At 35.5% G+C, this 21,522-nt stretch overlaps 1 protein-coding gene across 7 annotated transcripts in view; it reads left to right on the top strand.

Annotated features, from left to right (window-relative positions):
- Nucleotides 1-21,522, top strand: part of LOC150099337 (uncharacterized) — a 58,916-nt gene that overhangs the window by 26,887 nt on the left and 10,507 nt on the right. For all 7 annotated transcript variants that reach the window (XM_090403362.1, XM_090403363.1, XM_090403368.1 and 4 more), the window contains one exon: nucleotides 5,610-5,756. In XM_090403362.1, coding sequence (XP_090259488.1) covers nucleotides 5,610-5,756 — 147 coding nt within the window. The remainder of the gene's footprint in view (nucleotides 1-5,609; nucleotides 5,757-21,522) is intronic.

Below are 21,522 nucleotides of genomic sequence, written 5' to 3'. Positions count from 1 at the left end.
ATTTGGTCGGCTAAATCCCAACTTGCCAGCCCATCCTCGTTCGTTCAGTATCCAGGTAGGTACCCAACAGGGTGCACCATGAGAAGGTGAGGATTGGACATTAGGTCAGAAGCCCCTGGTTGGTTCTCCTCATTCTTTTAAAGGTTATGTGGAGGTCTCCTCTCAGTTATACAGCTTTCATCCTTAAGGCACCCCATTGTGATAAACTGTAAAAAGCAACTCTTACTTTCATGTTAAAGTTAAAATCTCACCATCATCATCAAATTCCTGCCATGTACCCTCAAGGGGTGTACAGGATATGATAGTACTACATGAAAAAAATTACATCATTACTAACATCCTATCTGCAATTTTCCTCCAAATCAGTCTGTTACTTGTCAAGACTCTAACATTATCAGATCTTATATTTCTATTATCTAAGGCACTTTGTACTGTATCAATCCAACTATATCTTGGTCTTCCTCTGGGTCGTTTTGCTGCCAACCTGGCAGAGAACACTTGTTTTGCTAATCTTTCTTTGCCCATTCTGTTTAAGTGACCATACCACCTGAGATTAGCTTTGCTAATGCATTCCTGGATGCTGACAATGTTAAGTTCTTTCCTAATATTCTCATTTTTAATATGATATTGCCATTGATGCCATCTGTTCACACCCCTAATCTTTCTCAGGACTCTCATATCTGCGGTCTCTAGTCTTTGGTCAAGTGTTTTACTTCTGACCCAGCTCTCAGATCCATAAGTTAAAACTGGTTTGAACACTGTCTTGTATACAACTAATTTAGTGTTCTGACTAATTTCTCTCTTCGGTACACAATAAATAACGGAAAAAACTCGCGTAGAAAGATTATTTATTAGTATAATTTTCGCCTGTGTGTCACAGGCATCTTCAGTACATTAAGCTCAAAATTAAACACTAACTGACAATTCCAAAAAGCGCCACCTAAGTAGCTCATGTAAGATAACTAAAAAGGTCAATAACTTTCCTAAAAAAAAAATAAATTAATACAATAAAAAGTTAGGAAAGATTAGCTGATTTGTAAAGTACTATCTCCCATAAAGGGGATAGACCTAAGCTGTCGGATCTGTTTAAGTTAGGAGAATGAAGTAGAGTTTCACATGTTTCTTTATAAAGCCGTTCCATGAGAAACTGACTTTTGTGAAGAACTCTTGTCTTTCTCCAATGAACTCTGTGTCTAGTGAAGATGGCATGTTCAGAAAGTCCAGACTTTTCAGGTTTAAAGTATTCAATATAAGATTGGTGTTCTTCTAGCCAAATAGAGGCAGATCTTCCCGTTTGTCCGAAATAAGATAATCCATAAGAGCATGGAATCTGGTAGACACCTGGATGATTAAGATGTGGAAGCTTGTCCTTAGGAGAAGTGAGAAAGGTGGAGATTTTTCTAAACGGTCGAAAGGCAACAAAAATATTCAGTGGTTTTAAAACTTTTGCTATACGTTCACTGATGCCTTGTACATAAGGGATAGTAATGCGCGTTATTTCCTCTGTGTTTGAAGAGGAAGACATATTAAAACTATTCAAAGTTCTTTTAATGAAGCAATTCTTATAACCATTAGATAGAAAGGAAGAAGTTATGTATTGTAGTTCTTTCTGTAAAAGATCGTCTGTAGAACAAAAGGAGTGGGCCCGATGAACCAGTGTTTTAATAGTTCCTGCCTTTTGACTGGGATGGTGATGAGATTCCGCATGGATATAATGGCCTGTATGAGTCTTCTTTCTATAAACTGAGAAATGTAGGTTACCATCTGGTTGGCGAAGAATTAGAAGATCTAAAAAGGCTAACTGCTTATTTGATTCTACTTCTAGGGTAAACTTGATCCTAGGATGAAATGCGTTTAACTTAGTGAGAAATTGTTGAAGTTCATCAGAAGAGCCATTCCATACAGCAAAAATGTCATCGACATATCTGAACCAATGCGTAGGTCTGGGAGTAATATTGTCAAAGATACGTTGTTCAAAATGTTCCATAAAGAAATTGGAGATAGCAGGAGAAAGAGGATTCCCATTGCTGTTCCTTCAATTTGTTGATACAACTTATTTTTAAAGGAATAATAACCAGAATTTATTACAAAATCAAATACGTTTACAATGTTATTTATTTATTATTTATTAGTATAATTTTTGCCTGTGACACACAGGCGAAAATGATACTAATAAATAATCTTTCTACGCGAGTTTTTTCCATTATTTATTGTGTACCGATATGTCTACTCACGGTTTACCTCTTTTAAAACTAATTTCTCTCTTATTCCATATGAATTTATTCAATTGATTTCCCACCATACCAGCTTTGCTGATTCTGTTGTCTATTTCTATATTTAATTTACCATCTTCACTAAAATTCATGCCTAAGTAGCTGAAATGTTTTACTTGTTCCACAGGTTCTCCCTTCACAAAACAGTTGACATTTTCAATGATTCTGCCTATTTTCATTGTCTTTTTAATGCTGACCTTCATACCTTATCTATTACAATAGTTATTCAATTTAGTCAGAGAATCTTGCAGACTTGTAGCAGATTTATTTAGAAATATAACATCTTCACTAAAAATCGTGCTTAAGCAGCTGAAATGTTTTACTTGTTCCACAGGTTCTCCCTTCACATCACAGTTGACATTTTCAATGATTCTGCCTATTTTCATTGTCTTTGTCTTTTTAATGCTGACCTTCATACCATATCTATTACAATAGTTATTCAATTTAGTCAGAGAATCTTGCAAACTTGTAGCAGATTTATTTAGAAATATAACATCATCCGCATAAAGCAAAGAGCTGACATTAACATCTCCAATTTTGATATCATGTTTAATACCACTTTCCTTCATAATGTGATCCATATAGATAATGAATAACAGAGGGGATAATGTACATCCTTGTCTCACACCAGATTTAACATTCATTAAACCATCTTCCTGTACTTCCTTCAATTCTAACTGCTGACTTACAACTCAACTAAAGACTAAGTATTGCTTGATATAATGCCCCATTGACACCATATAACTGTAGCGTATTGAATAGCTTCTCTCTTAGCACCTTGTCATATGCCTTTTCCAAATCGACAAAACTTAAATACAGATCTTTATTATATTCCCATGATTTCTCCACTATTTGTTGTAAAGTGAAGATCTGATCCTGCCCTCTATTTGACTTGAATCCCGTTTGTTCTTCACCAAGCTTTTCTTCCACAATTCTTCTCAAGTATACTTGCATATATCTTACCAGAAACATTCAGTAGGGAAATACTTCTGTAATTCTCACATTCAGTTTTATTTCCCTTTTTATATATGGGTTCTATGAGAGCTCTACTCCAATCATCTGGAATTCGTCCCTGTGTCCAGGCTTTCTGAACTATGTAGTGCAGCCACTGCAAGACTCTTATACCACCATATTTCAGCATTTCTGGTCGAATATCATCTACTGCTGCTGCCTTTCCACATTTCAAGCCTTTGATGGCTTTTTCTACTTTAAGTATGGATATGTATTCCTGACTGCATGCCTGGTCAGTGTTTTTTACCACTGTGCTGTCATCACTGCTTGTTTCATTTAGCAGTTTACAAAGTAATTACTCCATACTTCGAGGATATCTTTTTCTTCCATTTTTCATTTCACCTTTATCATCTCTAATTCCTTTTTACAGCACTCTTTCCTCCATTCCTAAGCTTCTTCAACAACCTCCAGAATATTTTGCCACCTTCTTGATATTTATTTTCTATATTCTTGCCAAAGTCCTCCCATGACTTTTGTTTAGCTAGTTTTACACAGTGTTTAGCTTTCTTACATTTGTCTCTGTATTCTCTAAGGGCACAAGCTGACTTTATTTGCCAGGAACTTTTCATGTGCTTTCTTCCTTTTCTTCACTGCCTCTTTAACTTCCTGTGTCCACCATAGAGTTCTAATTTTTCTATCCTTGCAGACAACTTCACCACATGTCTCTCTAGCTGAATCAATCAGGACTTTCTTCAAGGCTTGCCACTGAATCTCCAAGGTTTGATTCCTGTTCTCAAACACTTTCATTTTTTCTTCAATAATCTTTGTGTATTTTAGTCTACAGTTCAGATCTGAGAGCTGCTCAACTTTTATTCACTTTAAAACTTTCTTACATTAAGGGTCAAAGCTGTATAACTGAGAGGAGACTTTCACATAGCCTTTAAAGGAATGCGGAGAACCGACCAGGGCTTCTGACCTAATGTCCAATCCTCACCTTCTCGTGGTGCACCCTGTTCGGTATCTACTTGGATACTGAAGTGGTGCACCCTGTTGGGTATCTACTTGGATATTGAACGAACGAGGATGGGTTGGAAATTTGGGATTTATCCGACCAAATTGTGTTCTTATTGGTTAAACCAAAATAAAAAAATGATGGTACAACATGAAGTTAAAATCCAGAAAGGATATTACTCTTTTGATGATAAAATTAAAATACTTGAAGGCCATGATCAGTGTTTCTCAATCGCAAAAATGTCATTGTCATGCTAAATCCACAAGAATGTTGGTTTTGAATGACTAATGGATATTTTTTTTCTAAATACTCCCAAAAAATGATTTGAGAGAATTTGGCAAACTGCCGTTCCTGAAACGTTTATGAAGTTTATACTTCCAGGTGAAATATCCTGAAATTATACAATGTTAAAAAAAAAAACTTAAGGTAAATATGCCTTTCTTAGAGTTATATTGCTAAATGAATAGGTGATATTAAACTTCACAATGTTATTGAAAAATTCAGTAGTAGTGCTTAATGAAAGTAGTAGCAGTGAGTACTTTATGCTTGACAAGAAATTATATTCTTGTTTGATGTGATTTAGCCCTTCCTGTAGTGCAAAAACATGGGGAAAGGCCACTACAACCCCCCTTAAAGTACATGGGAGGGGAATCGTGTCCAAAAAAGAGTGATCTGCAAGATTATATTGAAGCTCACTGAGTGATCTAAAAGGATAAACTCATTGCATTAAGACACTCACCAGTGGCTCCACCAAACAACACTGCCAAAGCTCGGCTCCTCCCATCAGCAAGAACCTGCCACCAGCCCTGGGCAACATCTAGCAAGAATTACTCTCATGGCAACCCACAGATGGACATTATTAAAACATCATCAGTGGGAAGATACAAAGGGTAAATTAGTGCAGAAATCATATAGTTATATCCAAGTAGTAAAATGGTGTATTACCATATTATTAAGTACTCTGGATCAGCGATAGTTGAAGAAAGCTTCACCAGTGAGTTACAAAGTATATTATACTTGAACAAGAAATTATATTCTTGGTTTAATCCTTTACCCATGCATAAGCAAACAGAATTTGTGTGTGAACTGGCTTAGTTAGTTTACATGTATATAGAGGCTGAATATTTGTCATTAAAAATAATAAAAATTAAGCTTAACTATATTAAATTATTGAAATAATATAAAATGTATTTAAAATTTTTAAATTTAAAATGAGTTGATTAATGGTTTTAAGTTTGGGGTAAGGGGATAAATTATATTTGGTAAGAGCAGTTTTATTTGGATATATGTTCACATTAATATTTTTTTTTATTATTAATACCAACCAGCCATATTCCATTGTTATAAAATGCTGTTTGTCCTTTCATTTGTAGGTCTACCTTAATGAATCTTCGTACATAGAGATATTTGATCGTGAAAGTATTGTTTATTTAACAAGTGAGTCTCCAAATGTGTTAGAAATATTGGATGAAAACAAAGTTTATATTATTGGAGGCCTAGTGGATCATAACAGACATAAGGTAAAAATATGAATTCACCAAATGGATGCTGAATAGAATGATAGTAGAAATTTACAGTAATAACTTCTTGATATTTATTTTCTATGTTCTTGTCAAAGTCTTCCCATGACTTTTGTTTAGCTAGTTTTACAGTGTTTAGCTTTCTTACATTTGTCTTTGTATTCTCTAAGAGCACAAGCTGACTTATTTGACAGGAACTTTTGATATGCTTTCTTCTTTTCCTTCAGTGCCTCTTTAACTTCTTGTGTCCACCATGGATTCTGATTTTTCTATCCTTGCAGACAACCTCACCACATGCCTCTCTGGCAGAATCACGCAATATTTTCTTCAGGATTTGCCACTAAACCTCCAACTTAAATATTTTATTGTCATCAAATTCTTGATATGTACCCTCATGGGATATATATACAGGAAACTGATGGTACTATGTGATTAAATTCACATTATTATTAACTTTCTGTCAATAATTTTCCTTCAGAATAGCCTGTTATTTGTCAAGACTCTAGTATTGTCATATCTTATATTTCAGTCTTCCAAAGTTATATATTACTTCTAACTGCTTCAGTTAGAAGTACTTCAGTTAGAAGTACTGCTTCACTGAGTTCTCTCTTATTATCTTACTGATTTCTCTCTGGAAAAATCTAGTTCTCACCCCTTTCTCAACTGCATTCATTCCCAATTTCCATGAATGCCCTGTCATCCTATCCCCCATCCTCTAGAAAGTTAACAATTCTATCTACTGGTATCCTGTATAACTATTTCAGAAGTATGTAGATCTCTTTCATATCACCCATCTTCTTACTGTTTGCTAGTAACATTAAACTAATAACCATTTTCACATGCCCACAATTTCAGTTTATTCAAATCATTCTGCAAGTACTATATGTCAGTTGCATTCTGAATTATTCTGCCCAGTGCATTTTTTGGGAATGTAAACACTGGTATGGTCTACTGTACCTTTATTAACATTGTGAGAGTGGGGTCCATTTGTGATTCCATGGTGAACGGGTGGAGAGCTCTGATGCTGAATTCAATTCCTCCTGAGAATGAACACTTCTTCATTCTCTTGTTTATCAGGGCCCTCAACAAGCCCCAACCATGTCACAAAACTATAGAAACACCAACAGAAAATCAGAATAAGAAGTAGAAAACATATGAAGCTGCAATAAATACACCACTTTTCTTTGTACTACATTCAATATGGGAACATCCTCTTGGAAAAATGTCATCCTTCATCCAGAAGGGTTGGCAGAATCTCCAACGTTCATAAAGAAGTTCTGTTCAGGAGATATACTTATTGAAGCACCTTCCTACAACCATGCACTCCATCATAGATATCATTATGGAAAATTGAGCTAGCTGACTGGCTCATCTTCTCATTATTAGCAGAATTTGATTCTACAATGGTTAGCTTTTCTTCCATCATTCATGTAGCAAATCATGTGAGTGTATTACACAAGCTTCCACAACTGCAGTTCCTCAAACATCTAGTCGGTTCCACATTTCCCTAAGCCATTGTGAGATGGCAATTGTGTGGATTATTTATGCTTCCCCCCCCCCCCCCCAAAGATACCCTACAACAGCAAACCCTCAGTGCTTTGTGTCTTGCCTAAGCTCAACCAAGGCACATCAAGCATCAGTGTTAAAAGGAATCCTGGATCCAATATACATCTGCCATAACCAGAACAACCTAAAGAAGTCTGAGACAAAATCCAGAAAATAAGGACAGATGTATACCACCCACCTCTCTATCCTTGAGCACGTTAGTTGCTGATCTAACAGTGATTGCTGACATGCTCGGGGGTTCTTTTTGCTGAAACATCAGCAACATCTTTTATCCCCCCCCCCTTCAAATTCCTTGCCCAAAATAAGCAAAGCAGCAAAACAACATCCAGTTTTCTTTAAATGGCACCAATGAATACAACAGGCTGTTCACTAAAGAAGAAATTAAAACTGCTTTGCTTAAATGCTATCTGACTGCTGTTGGACCAGACAATTCCATTACCAGATAGTAAAACATCTGTCATCATCCATGGACCAACTATTGCACCTTGACAACAGAATCTTTTGTGATAGCATATTTTTGGATACTTAGCAGAAGGCAATTATAACTGCTTTCTGTACTGCAGTCAACAGTGAAAATTCTCTTTGCTTGTAAAGAATTCCATCTGGAATGTATGGAACCTTTATAAAGGCTTTTAAGCTAAAGGTTAGTTAGTCAGGCTTATATGGCATTGGCAGTTTTCCTTGACAGTCAGAGAACACCAGCAGATGACAAACAGAATGGATCTTTAGATGAGATTACTACCAATCATTGCATTAACTCCTGAAGCCAAGTTACTTAACTGTGACAATCCTCTGAGCCTAACATGTATTGCCGAGGATCCTCTCCCACCATGCTTTATATTGATATTGTCAATGAGTACCTGTTGTTTATTGTATTTATATAACAAAAAAGAAAATTACCAATGAAGATGCCAGCTTATAAACACATATGTGTGAAGAGCTGCATCTGACATAAAATTGTATTTTTAATTGGACAGAGATCTAATGTCCATCATTAGGTCAGTTTCATTAGGTAGCTGACCTGTTACACAAGCTGTGCCAATTACTCTTCCTCACCACATATGCTGACTATTAGACTACTGTTCATCACTTGTGTTCTTTCCCTTCATTGAAATTGGAAGTGACCAATTATAAAGCTGACAGACTGCAAATGTTAAGTTCACTATGAAGATTCAGGTAAGTGATGATAATTTAAGCTAATGTGAGTTTTGAAATTTAAACATTAATTCTAGATTTTCATTTTTATAATTCATACTCTTCTAGTTCTTATAAGAAGAATTAGAAGTTTATGAATTATAAACTTGTTTGCATTTGTACTTTTTCATGTAGTTGTTTGTGTGAGTTATATATAATTCTTCCAATCCTTTGTGTTTCAAACTCAGTGTACAAGCATCTTCTTTGTTTTTTCTGTTTCCTGACATTTTCCTTTGTGTTTTATGTTTTATTGTCTGTAATATCCTTTGTTTCCTGGGAATGGAGTATTGAAGTCAGTTCCTCCTCCCCTTTTCCAAATTCACCATAGTGAACTTTGTGCTATAATAAACTATTTTTCTAGTCTCTAGGGGTTTGCTTTAGCATGTGCCCTACTGTACATGGACACAGTATTAAATGATGGTGTCCGTGTTCATTTTAACGACGGCCAACTGTACATTAACACTGTCATTTAATGCTGTGTATAAAGGCAAATGACTAGTTGTGTACAGTACCTGGAAAAGGGGCATAGGCTGGACTTTATTAGCTAACTGTCATAGCAAAATGTTATTGTTAGCTGTCATCCATCAGTTCACATAATTGCAGCATAATTAGTACATCAAAAATCATCTTTGATGTACTAATTATGATACTAATTATTTCTTTTCACCATCACATTTCCAAGAGTTGGAAATGTGATGGTGAAAAGAAACCCAATATGTCAGACTAGTATTGGTTCTCATCAGGTGTGGCCCCATTCCCTATCAGAGTGAGAGTTTAACAAAACAAATCCTTCACAGGTTTGTTATACCAATATTTAATTTATTTTCTTTTGTAGTTCCAGCATATATGTGATTAACTACAAAATTGTAACAATATTTCAAAAATAATCTTTATTATAAATTATAATATATAATATCAATTTTTTTTATTTTCCATTTTTTGATAATAAAAATTTTATTTTTAATATTGATAAACCAGTTTTGAAAAGATGTTTTCAAAACGGATTTTTCATTATGTTTATTTGTTCAACACGCTTTTCAGTATTGCTTGTGAAAAGTGGTCATTGTTCCTAAAGAGGGTTGAGGCACACTGTACTACAAATGACAAAGGGATAGAATGGAGAAAATAATTTGCAGAAATGTTTCATAAGCGAGTATAAGAAATGTGAGTCGTGAAAGAATGAAGTGACTAATAATAAGGGTATAAGGAAGGATTGTCAAAGTGTTGTGAAGAATGTAGCAGAAGCAGTAAATGAATGATAGTGCACAAAATATGAATGAAGGTTGAAGGAAGTGGTTGAAAGTAATAACATGGATGAGATGCTAGCATGGACTCCTTCACAGGACAAAACGTGAGCCCGAGTGACTGGAGAAATCATTGGCATGTGGTGCAGAAGGATGGAGAATGAAAGAAAGAGTGAATGGGAAAAGCACAAAAGTGCAAGGAACTGGGAAAAAAGAGATGGTATTGTATGGGGATTCAATGATAAGAGGTATACTTAATGAGAAAGTGATGAAAGCATGTTTTCCGGTTACAAAGGTGTGAGGATAAAGTGATGCTTTAAGTTTGCAAAAGAAAGAAGTGAATGAGTTAATTGTCTTGCTAGGCACAAATGATTTGAAAGATGAGAAATATGCAATAAGGGAGGATATGAAAAAGTTATTAGAAGAAGCAAAAATGAAGAGTAAGAAAGTAAATATTATGCGTCTGCTGCCCTTGTTATGATAGGATAGAATTGAGAAAAAGGGCTATGATTATCAATGAGAAGATTGTGCAGGAGGGATGATGTGCAGTTTATAGATGTGAGGAGTGAATTCGATGGATGTAAGGACCTGTATATGCCTGATGGACTGCATTTAAATTGTTTTGCAGTTAAGTGCTTGGAGAAAGTGTTGTTCAGTGAGAAGTTGGAAGTGCAAAACCAGGGAAACTAGAGATATTAGGTGGGAAGCAATCCATGTTTCTAGCGGCCCCTTGTGATAGATAAGTATGAGTGCAGGAATGATTATGAAGAGCTGAGTGCAATTTCCCAGGTTTTGAATGTGAAAGTAATGACATTATGTAAAGGTAACTGTGGGCACAAGATGATGTTGAAATTCATGTACATGAATGCCCGAAGTATCAAAAATAATGGAGAGGTGTTTTTAGCATTGGTCAGCTTAACTTGGACAAAAATTATTGGCATCAGCAAGATGTGGTTGTCAGAGAACGATGTATGTACAGGAATACAATGTAATGGATATTGTATTTGTAGAGAAGATAGAAGAAATAGGGTAGGAGGAAGTGTATTATTAATGATAGCTGACAAACTCAATCAAAAAAAAATGGAAGTTAAAGAAGATTGTAGACTTGGTGGAAATGGTTCATTTGAGTCTGTCTGGTGTGAGATAGAGCCAAATAGGACAAAATATATTGGTGGTTGCTGATATAGATCTGGGGGTCAAGAAGATGTGGATGAGGCATCAGCAGATTGGCACAATGAATGCAGACCAAGCAATTATCATGGGAGACTTCGACTATGGTGATATAGATTGGAAAGAGGAAAGGGTGCATAGCAAAATGAAAATGGAATTTAAGAGATAATTACCTGAAATAGCATGTGATGGAAAGGACCAGGGGCTTGAGAGTGTTGGATCTGGTAATAGCATCAGAAGATCTATTTATAACTGCAGTAGCAACTGTACCTCTAATTGGGAGAAAGTCACTATGCAGTCTTGTGCTGGGAGGTTGCAGGACAGTATGTGGCAATTTCAGTCAAGAAAGGATTTATGCAGAACTACAAAGCTGGCGATTATGACAAACTTAGGAGGAAGCTTGGAGCAGTGCTATGGAATGAATGTCATTAGTGCATGGGAAGGATTGTTTGAGCAAGACAGTATCAGAGTGCATACCCAGGGCTAGGAGAATAAACAGAGTAGGGATTAAGTGGATGACTAGCAACATAAAGCAGGAGCTGCATAAAAAGAAAGCACTGTGTGAAGGAATATAAACAATGTGATCAGCATGCCCATGAGTAGTATAAAGCAAACAAGAAGGAAGGGCAACTAGCATGGTAAGGAAGGATAAATCAGATTTTCAGAGAAAATTAGCTAAGTAGGCCAAAGTAAATCCAAAAGAGTTTTTTTTTTGCTATGTAACAAGTAAGAGAAAGAATGATTATGGAAAGATAACTTTACTCACTGCTGATGGTAGGAAAGTGACAGAAGCAGAAGAAATAGTTCAGTTACTAAGTGATCACTTTTTTTTTCAAGGGTATATCATTCAGGTGATGACTTCAGTTATTGATGTGACAGACTGATGTGAGCATTGAGGTAGATGAACTGGAGGTGCCCAGTATATTGAAAAATATCTAAGTGAATACAGTATGTCTGCCCATGTGCTATGACAATGTGCAAGTGAACTGACAGTGCCTCTAATAAAGTAGTTTAATCTGAGTCTCAGCTCTGGCAATGTTCCAAGGGAGTGAAAAAGAGGACAAGATGCTTCCATTATATAAAGGTGGTTCCAAGACAGAAGTATCAAATTACAGACCAATTAGTATCTCTCGAGTGGTGGTTAAAGTATTGGAAAAGTTGGTTAAAAGTAAAATTCTGGAATGGGTGGATAGGAATATGATACTTTATAGGGGGAGCATGGCTTTCTAAAAAGGTAGGTCCTTCCTCAGTAATTTATTCACATTTTATAATAAGCTGACAGAGGAACTGGATGAAGGAAATGGCTACACCATGATACTCTGGACTTTGCAAAGGCATTTGACAGAATACCACATGGAAAACTGCTATATAAGTTGGAGCAAATGGAATGGATATGAGGCTGTTGGCATGGATAGACAGACATCAAGTGTATATAGTGGAATAGAATCAAAGCAGATGAGGGTGACTAGTGGAGTGCCCCAGGGCTCTGTACTGGAACCACTACTCTAATTTCTGCATTAATGATATAGCAGAAGATTTGAAGGGGGACATTCAGTTGTTTGTCGATGATGCAAAACTAGGGAGGGCAGTAGCATTGTATTGAGTGGGAAATGCAGTACACGTGTTGCTCAGCTAAGTTATTATTTTTTAATAGATATTAATGAAATTGTTATATATATTTGGTGCTGTTTTGTTTATTTTGATTGGGTAGTTAAGTCCTGTTGTTTTAGTTATCTAATATTAAGTGATATTCTCTTCAGAATCGTTTTTCATTATGGCAATGATAGGCACGAGAAAAATGGTAAGCAAGACATCGATGTTGGCCATTGTCAGCATGTAGGATTTAGTTCAATGTATCGTGTGTTTGATGTATTCGTTGCCAAGAGTGAATGATTTGTGGTTCAAGAGCAAGAATGGAGAAAATATTTGTCATAAATATTTTATAAATGAATATAAGAAATGCAGGTCACGAAAGAAAGAAATGACTGATAAGAATATAAGACAGGATTGTCAAGATGGCATGGAGAATGCAGTAGTAGTATGAGCAGTGAGCGATAGTGCACAAAATATGGCTGAGAGTTTAAAGGAATTGCTGAAAGTAATGTGAATGATGAGATGGAAAGAAATTGTATGCTTACATGGACTCTCTCACAGCACAAAACATAAGCTCAAGCAACTGGAGAAATGATTGGCAAGTGGTAAGGAAGGACAAATCATGAGATTTGTAAATGCTTGAAGGATGGAGACTAGCTGCCCAGTAGTCTTTAAAAGTTAGGGCTAAAGAAATTCTGCCTATTCTCTTTGGGGAATAAAAGGCATTATGTATAAAAAGAGAACGCTGTGGAGTCATGACAATACCTTAGGAGCAGTCAAGGAGCGTAGTGGTTATGGTGAGGAAGACAAATTCAAATGAAAAAAGGTTAGCCAAACAATATCTAAGAGAATTTTATTGCTACACATAGCAAGTAGAAGAAAGAACAATCATGAAGAATAATGTTAATTATTGTGGACTGTAGAGAAAAGTCAGATGCACAAGAAATAGCTGAGTTAAGTATTCACTTTAATAAGTTATTTTGGATAACCCTTTAACTCATGCTGGGAAAGGTACTGGATGAAAGGATAGAGGTTGATGAATACAGCAGCTGGACTAGATGGGATATTAGCACAGGTGCTGAAGGAATATGCAAAAGAGTCAGCAGTGCCCCTGACCTGGTCATTCAACTTAAATCTTAGCATATGCATGATTCCTAACCTATGCAAGGAGAGCAAGATAATTCCATTATACTTAGTTTTTTAGCCCCATCTCAAGAAAGTTGACCATAGAATGTGGATAAGGGGAGAAATGAATATACGACATTATGTTTAGATTTTGCCATTTCACATGGCAAAATATAAACATTTTGTAAAAAATCTAAATTTTTGACATGGGTTGGAGAATGTCTGAATGACAACTATCAGAAAGGGATATACGGAGGTGCTGAGTCTAATCTAAGAGGAGGAGGAAGAGGTGACTAGTAGTGTGCCACAGGGTTTTGTACTTGAGCCATTGTTCTATGTTAATAATATTAGGAAGGGTCTTGCGCATGATATCCAGTTATTTGCTAAGTTAGGAAGAGTGATAACAGACATAGTTGATACAGAACTCCTGCATGTTGACTCGAACAAATTCGTTATATGAGCAAATAGCGAATGTCAGTTCAGTGTTGTCACATTTAAGGTTATGCATATTTGATGAAGGACATTGGCAGGTAGAAAATTATATTAACGGGAGCTTGCTGCAAGTAGTCAATGAAGCTAGACACTTGGACAGTGAATTAAAGTTTAGGGACCAAATGCTAAGGTAGTTAAGTCAGTGCATTGAATAATAACTGTTAACAAGTACACTAACTTATAGGAAGAAGGACTTCCTATAAGGAAGTTTGTAAACTTCCCAGTTTACAAGGCTTTAATAAAAATATCACTGAACACAGATATGGTCATCTGATTCCAAAGAAATGGGAAGACAGTCCAAAAGATTCATAGAAAGTGATAAGTGGCTTATGGAAATAGCAACTTACAGGTTAGTGAGGAGATCTTATGGTGTATGCAAGTGAAATTTTTACAGATATTTGCTGGTAGAAGTAGAACTCGGGATTAATCCTGGAATCTGGCTACCGGTATTATTAGGAAATGTGAGGTCTAGATTTATCTCATGGCATATGGGTGTGTTGGAATGTGCTACTGTTAAATGTTGTGAGTGTATGTCTTTGGTAAATATTTGCAAGTTGTTTAAGAAATGCTTGTGCCATGAGAGGTTTCTTTAATTAACACAAAAACCACAAATAATTAAATTGGAATGACTACCTGTCTCTATCTAAGATATGGGAAAGTTTTATTCTAATCACACATCAATAATTTTTTTTTAATAGCTACTGAATAATTAATGTAATATTCTTTCAGTTATACCATTGCATTGTTTTATGTGTAACATCATGTGGCTGTTACTTTTTCAAATCAATCCATTGTTCACATTTTACTTTGCAATATTAACTATTGTTGCCACTGATGATGGCCTATAACAGTGGTGGCGAACCTTTTTATGTGCGTGTGCCAAAAGTTTACAAATCGAGTTGCTGACGTGGCGGCACTCGCCAAAAATTTATAAATCAAGTTGTTGACATGCCAGGCAGTTTTTAGTAGGGAAAAATTAATAGAAAATTAGTTAGTTAATTAATTTATAATATTTTATAAATAATTATTTATAATTTTATAAATGATATTTTATTTTATTTATAATATTTATTTATATATAAATTTATAATATTCAGTGTAAAATTGATTATTGTATTATTAAATTGATTTTAATGATGTTGGTTTTAAAAAAAAAAAAAAAAAGGTAGTGAGAAAAATATTTATGCATTTTAACTCACCATACAAGTCAGCTGAGCAGGGGAAGCAGGAGAAGGGTGTCAACTTGTCGGCGAAATGCTTACCGTATTTACTCGAATATAGCTTGCCCTCGCATATAACTCGCACCCCTGATTTTACTTTATGAAAAAAGACAAAAAGTTTTGCATATACCTTGCATACGAAAAATGTTTAAACATGTTCACATCGAGGCGATAGTAACTTGCTCCCCCACGGTAACAACGCGCCCTCCCCAACAGCCATTATACTGCAGATGCAAGAAAAACAAGTAGTTTTATTGTATTGCTGAATAAGGTGCAGTGGCTTTTGCAGTCTGTGTAATATATTTCTCAAGAAATAGTGTGATTCATTAGTTAGCACCGTTTTTATTCCAGCTGTCTCTAATTGCACTATTATTGTCCCCTCCCACAGAAACTATGCTGTACAGACTCGAGCAAAACCATATGTTGTACTGAAACACAATATCCAACTAAAAACTATTGTCGTATTTTTTAATTATATGAAATAAGCGTTTGTTTTATTGCATTTGAAATTCTCAATGTCATTATGACAGATTGCAAAGGCTAACTTCATATAAAATTCTACCATGAATTGAAACATGCCATATAATTACGGTGACATACATCCTTTATTTAAGAGGACAGTCCTTTATTTCACTGCTCTGTCCTTTAGATTTTTTTTTTTTTCTAAAATCGCCATTTTGTCCTTTATTTTGTGAATTGAAATAGTAAATTGAATATTGATGCCAACATATTTAAAGATGCAATTTATAAATTTTACCAAACCTGCATTCATTATTTAAATACAGTGGTACCTTGACTTAGGAACTGAATTCGTTCCTGACTGCAGTTCGTATCTCGAAACCCAATTTTCCATTATATCTTATGGAAAATCAATTAATCCGTTCCGAGATTCAAAAATTAAAAAAAAAAAAATCCAAAAAAAAAAAACTATTCTCAACTAAATGAAGAAAATGCAAAGAAATGGAGGAGTGAGAAGGAGCATTTTTACACTATAAATATGCATTTTGTATACCATTACATATTAATTTTTATTGATGAAATCTTTGTTTTGACATGTTTAGTATGAAAACCATCTTCCATTAAATTGTAAAAAAAAAATCATTTTTCTTGTGGCTGGTTTTGTGGTTCAGGGATTTTTGATTTCTTGTCATTAGTTGCCTCTTCTCTTTGTCTCTTAGGTGAGGGAGGTTTAAAAAAACCTATCCAACGTTGAATGAATCTGTTTTTTTCCTTAACACCCTTCAAAAGTGATTAATGACATTGTCATTGAAGATATTGGTGGCTCTAGAAACAACACCTTGATTTGGATGCCACTTGTAAACCAATTCTTGCAATTCGCCCCAGTGCTGCAAGATTTTTTTTACTTCACTTGTTGGAATTGCTCCCTTTTTGTTGCTGTCTTCTTCGTCCTCTGAAGACAATTGCTTTTCCTCCTCATCCCTTTCTTTTTCCTGCTCTCTTCTTAACTCCTGTAGCTCTTCACTGGTCAGCTCAACATTGTGCTCCTCTACGTCTGCTTCATCAACTTCCCAATGCATGGTCTTGCCCAGGGAGACAACTGTATCTACAATGTCAATTTCGCTTTCAGGTCCTTCCAATGCAGTTCCTCGGACACAGTCAAGCCATAACTTTTTCCAGGCTGATTTTAGAGTTCTCGCAGAAACATCTTCCCATGCCTGACTAATAAGATGCAAATAATGAAGAACATTGAAGTGATTCTTCCAGAATTCCCTGAGGGTTAATTCTGTGTCAGTGATAACTTCGAAACATCTTTGGTAAAGAACTTTGGTACAAAGCTTTTTGAAGTTAGAAATAACATCTTCATCCATTGGTTGTAGGAGTGGTGTGGTATTAGAAGGCAAGAACTTAATTTTGATGAAATTAAACTCTTCATCAAAATTGTCTTCCAACTGTAGTCAATGTGCTGGAGCATTGTCCATAAGAAGAACTTTCTCAGGCAGACCCTTTTCTTGTAGATACTGTTTCACTGCGGAAGCAAAGACCTCTGTCATCCACTCACAGAAGAATTGCCTGGTTACCCAGGCTCTGCTGTTACCTCTCCACATAATGCTGAATTTGTGCCTGTTAACTTTCTGCTTTTTAAAGACTAGGATTTTCAGAGTGGTAAACCAACAAAGGTTTTATGTTCAAGTCAACACTGGCATTGGAACAAAAAAGCAAAGTTAGTTTGTGTTTCATTGGCTTGTGTCCTGGCAATGCCATTTCCTCCTTAGTGATGAATGTTCTCTTAGGCATTTTCTTTCAGAAAAGCCCGGTTTCATCGCAGTTGAAAACTTGTTCTGGTCTGTAACTTTCTGACTCCATCAGTTTCTGAAATTCCTTCACGAACCTTTCAGCGGCTTCTTTGTCAGCACTAGCACCTACTCCATGTCTAACACCACTATGGATACCAGTTCTATTCTTGAATTTCTCAAACCATCCTTTGCTAGCTTTAAACTCTTCGCCGATGTCTTTGCTACTGCTAGTGGATGGCAAGTTCTGCGAAAGATCTTTGTAAATAGTTTGAGCTTGTAAACAGATCATGTTTTGAGATACACTATCTCCTTTCAGTTACACGTCATTAATCCAGACGAGTAATATAGTTTCCATTTCTTTCATAACTTTATTTCTTTGAAATGACATGATAGATACTCCTTTGGCCACATCCAGTTCCTTATAAAAATCTGCTTTCTTGACAATTGTAGCTATGGCGGATCTGGACAAGTCATTCTGCTTACACAGATCATTTTGCCTGACTCCTTTCTCATATTTTTCCACAATCTCTTTCTTAATTTCTATCGTGATTTTCTTCTTCTCATCTTTCTTAGTTTTCTTTGGCCCCATGTTGAAAATAATATGCTGATCAGTGAAATGACGTTTATCTGGTACATTATTCAGAAAATAAATGTGAAGCTACAATAAAATATGTCACTTATAAAAACAAATAGATATAGTACACATCAAAAATACAAACCTAAAAAAATCTTCACAAAGTGTATTGTTTGTTTACACAAGTACCGAAATAGATACACAAAAAAGCAAACACGTGCAGCTTTCGTTGTATTTCAGATAAATACGACGTAGTAACAACAATCGTTACACTAGAGACTGTTCAGCACGTGCTCAGCTAAACATGCATATTAAAAAAAGGTATATGTAAAGCAGGCTTTAGTTCATTTGAAAAGAAAAGCATCACGGTTCGTATCTAGAGGTCGAAATGAAAAAATTTGTATCTCGAAAAGTTCGTATGTCGAGCGGTTCGTAAGTCGAGGTACCACTGTAACTGGAACAGCTGTTTCGTGGAAAGGGAAGTATTTGAATGGGTCCTACTACGGGAAATCCTTCTGCAGGTGAAGATCGAGGAAAGTCTTTTGTTCATTTCCAGTCACTGGAACTTAAATATAAATGAAGGCAAACTATTTGATGAAGTTTCGTGTATTAAAAGTTATGTCACCAGTGAAAAGATCAAAGAATGGCGACAAAATGATGAGTCCTGTCCACATAGATGGTGTTGAAAATTTTAAATATTTCACAGATAAACATGTATCTTTTAAAAACATTGAATTTTGTTTGTCTCCCTGGATCTAATGCCCCCACTAAATGAGTATTTTCATTCGTGAACAATATGTGGACCTGTGAGGAAACCCAATTAAAAATCGAAACATTGAAAGCATCCGTTTATACCAAATGCAATTTTGACATATTGTATACATTTTTATGAATTTTTAAAACACAAACCTGATTTATTAAAAAAAGTTCATTCTTGTGAAAAGTATCAAAATTAAATTTTTTTTAAGTAATAATATCATTGTTTAAAATGCTATTTATATGCTTATATTTTACAATAAACGTTATAAAGCTTGTTTAGTTTTAGTGAAACAAATAAACCCAACCTGTTTTTTTTTATTTATTTATTATGGACATTTTCTGATTTGTTCTTTATTTTCTCCAAAAAAATTTGGTCACTGCATATAATGCGTGTGCGAGTTCGCCTGCCAGCTCAAACGCAAACAAGCAGGAATAAAATTCAACCAAGGGGGTGAAACTTTGTGTGAGTTGAGCCCTCCGGTAATGAGAAGTTCCGTAGGAACAATAAACGACACCCCATCGTGAACGTGTTAAAACTAAGAAATATATAGTGAATGTTGTTATGACAGTTTCAGATGTTATGGAATTCAGTTGAAGAGAATTAGCATTTCAACTCAACACTTGTCAGTTGCCTTTGTCTTTGGGGCATGTGATCTTTTGTTAATACTGCACCAATCATATCCACGTCTTCATAGCTGCTCTCCCGTGTAAAACAAAATTTAACTTGTACATGTTGTAATAATTATTGTAATAGTAATAATTTTGCTGGCACAATCGTTGACGGGCCAGCAAAATTCTTGGATGTGCCACCTCTGGCACACATGCCATAGGTTCACCATCCGTGGCCTATAATATTCAGACAAAGATACATGGCCTTACACAAATAGTATTACTTATTCCTTGTGTTTTTCATGTTAATTTAAAGAAATATTTGCAGGGAGATATGATAGATATTTAATAAGTGTCTCAGTGAGCTCCCTCAGTTGGGTCTTTGGATGGAGGAACATTCATAATAATAATAATTCACTCTTTTGTGAATTCAGTATTGTTAAAAGGTTCCACTTTATTGTATTGGTAAGTTGTACTACTATATTTTTCACTATGGAGTTAAATTTTTGATCAGACAATAAATGGTATCATTGTTTTCTGGAATTATTTTCGTATAATACTTCTAACAAGTGTATCACATGAATATTAATTCATTAGAATGAATAATTAATATATCTGTTTGAACTGCACAGTTTTCTTTTAATCTCCATAGCTTAGTCAGTAATAACAATACCTTGGATTGGTAAGTCCTGCATTTGAATCCCATCTATGATGCAAAGAACTTTCATAAGGTCTTTTCATCTGAAGCTAAGTTATCTTCACTAAAAACACACATACTAACCACAATAATGACTATTTAATTCATAAATATTTCATCCGAAGTATCTTGGGACATCAGTACAGTAGTTCAAAACAATACTAGGAATAATTCTAGTGGTAAGACTTATACGTTGGTTAGACATAACTGATAATTAATTTACGGAATTAACAACGCATATAAAGTAAATTAATTAAAGATAACTTTAATGAATCACTTCTATATTTCGACAATGTCACATTGTCATCTTCAGGAACATAAAGATATGGTATGTGCACTACAGGAACTAACAAAGCAAATGAGGAAGAAATTAAGACACTAATTTTGTTCCTAAAGTCCTAATGGTGCCCTCTTGCGGGCTAATTTGGTAGTCTTGGCCGTTGGGCTGAAGTTCTCATAATGAAAGTCTCCCAAATTTGGGGCAGTTTCATGCACCCAAATTTGTTGAGGTTAGGAACGTTTTTTAGAGCTGCTGAAGATTCTTTGAATAATCTTTCGTATTTAAACTTGCTGCGATGGATTATTTTTGTCTTCTTCCAACGAATTTTATGGTGGGTATCTAAGGCATGGTCTGCCAGCCCAGAGCGGCTGTACTGGTGAAACCGGATGTAGTCTTGGTGTTCTGAAATCCTGATATTTGTTGTTCTGCCTGTTTGGCCAAAGTAGGACAATTTGCAGCTGCAAGGGACCTGGTATACACCAGGTAGGTCTAGGGGAAGTGGTTGGTCTTTGGTAGAGTGGATAAGGGATGCCAACTTTTTATATGGTCTGTAACAGGAAGTAAGGTCATATTTCTTGAGGATATTAGTTATTTTTTCAGAGGTGCCCTGGATGTAGGGGATAGTGATAGACTTAGTGTAGTCTTTATTGTTGAGGGGGGTTGTGGTTTTCAGGTTTTAGTATTTTTTGGATTTTTTTGGGGTTATAGCCATTGGCTAAGAAAGTGTTGAGGATGTGGTTTAGTTCCATAGTCATTAATCTGCTCAAGTAATCTGCTCAGATGACAAGGCCCTGACTATGGAACTAAACCACATCCTCAACACTTTCTTAGCCAATGGCTATAACCCCCAAAAAATCCAAAAAATACTAAAACCTGAAAACCACAACCCCCCTCCCCCTTCAACAATAAAGACTACACCAAGTCTATCACTATCCCCTACATCCAGGGCACCTCTGAAAAAATAACTAATATCCTCAAGAAATATGAC

This window comes from Typopeltis vanoorti, chromosome 14 (assembly GCF_054136105.1).
Source record: "Typopeltis vanoorti isolate ZY-2024b chromosome 14, IOZ_Tvanoo_1.0, whole genome shotgun sequence".
NCBI lineage: Eukaryota > Metazoa > Arthropoda > Arachnida > Uropygi > Thelyphonidae > Typopeltis > Typopeltis vanoorti.
The sequence above is the reverse complement of the archived record's forward strand: the minus strand, read 5'-3'. Positions and strand labels throughout refer to the sequence as shown.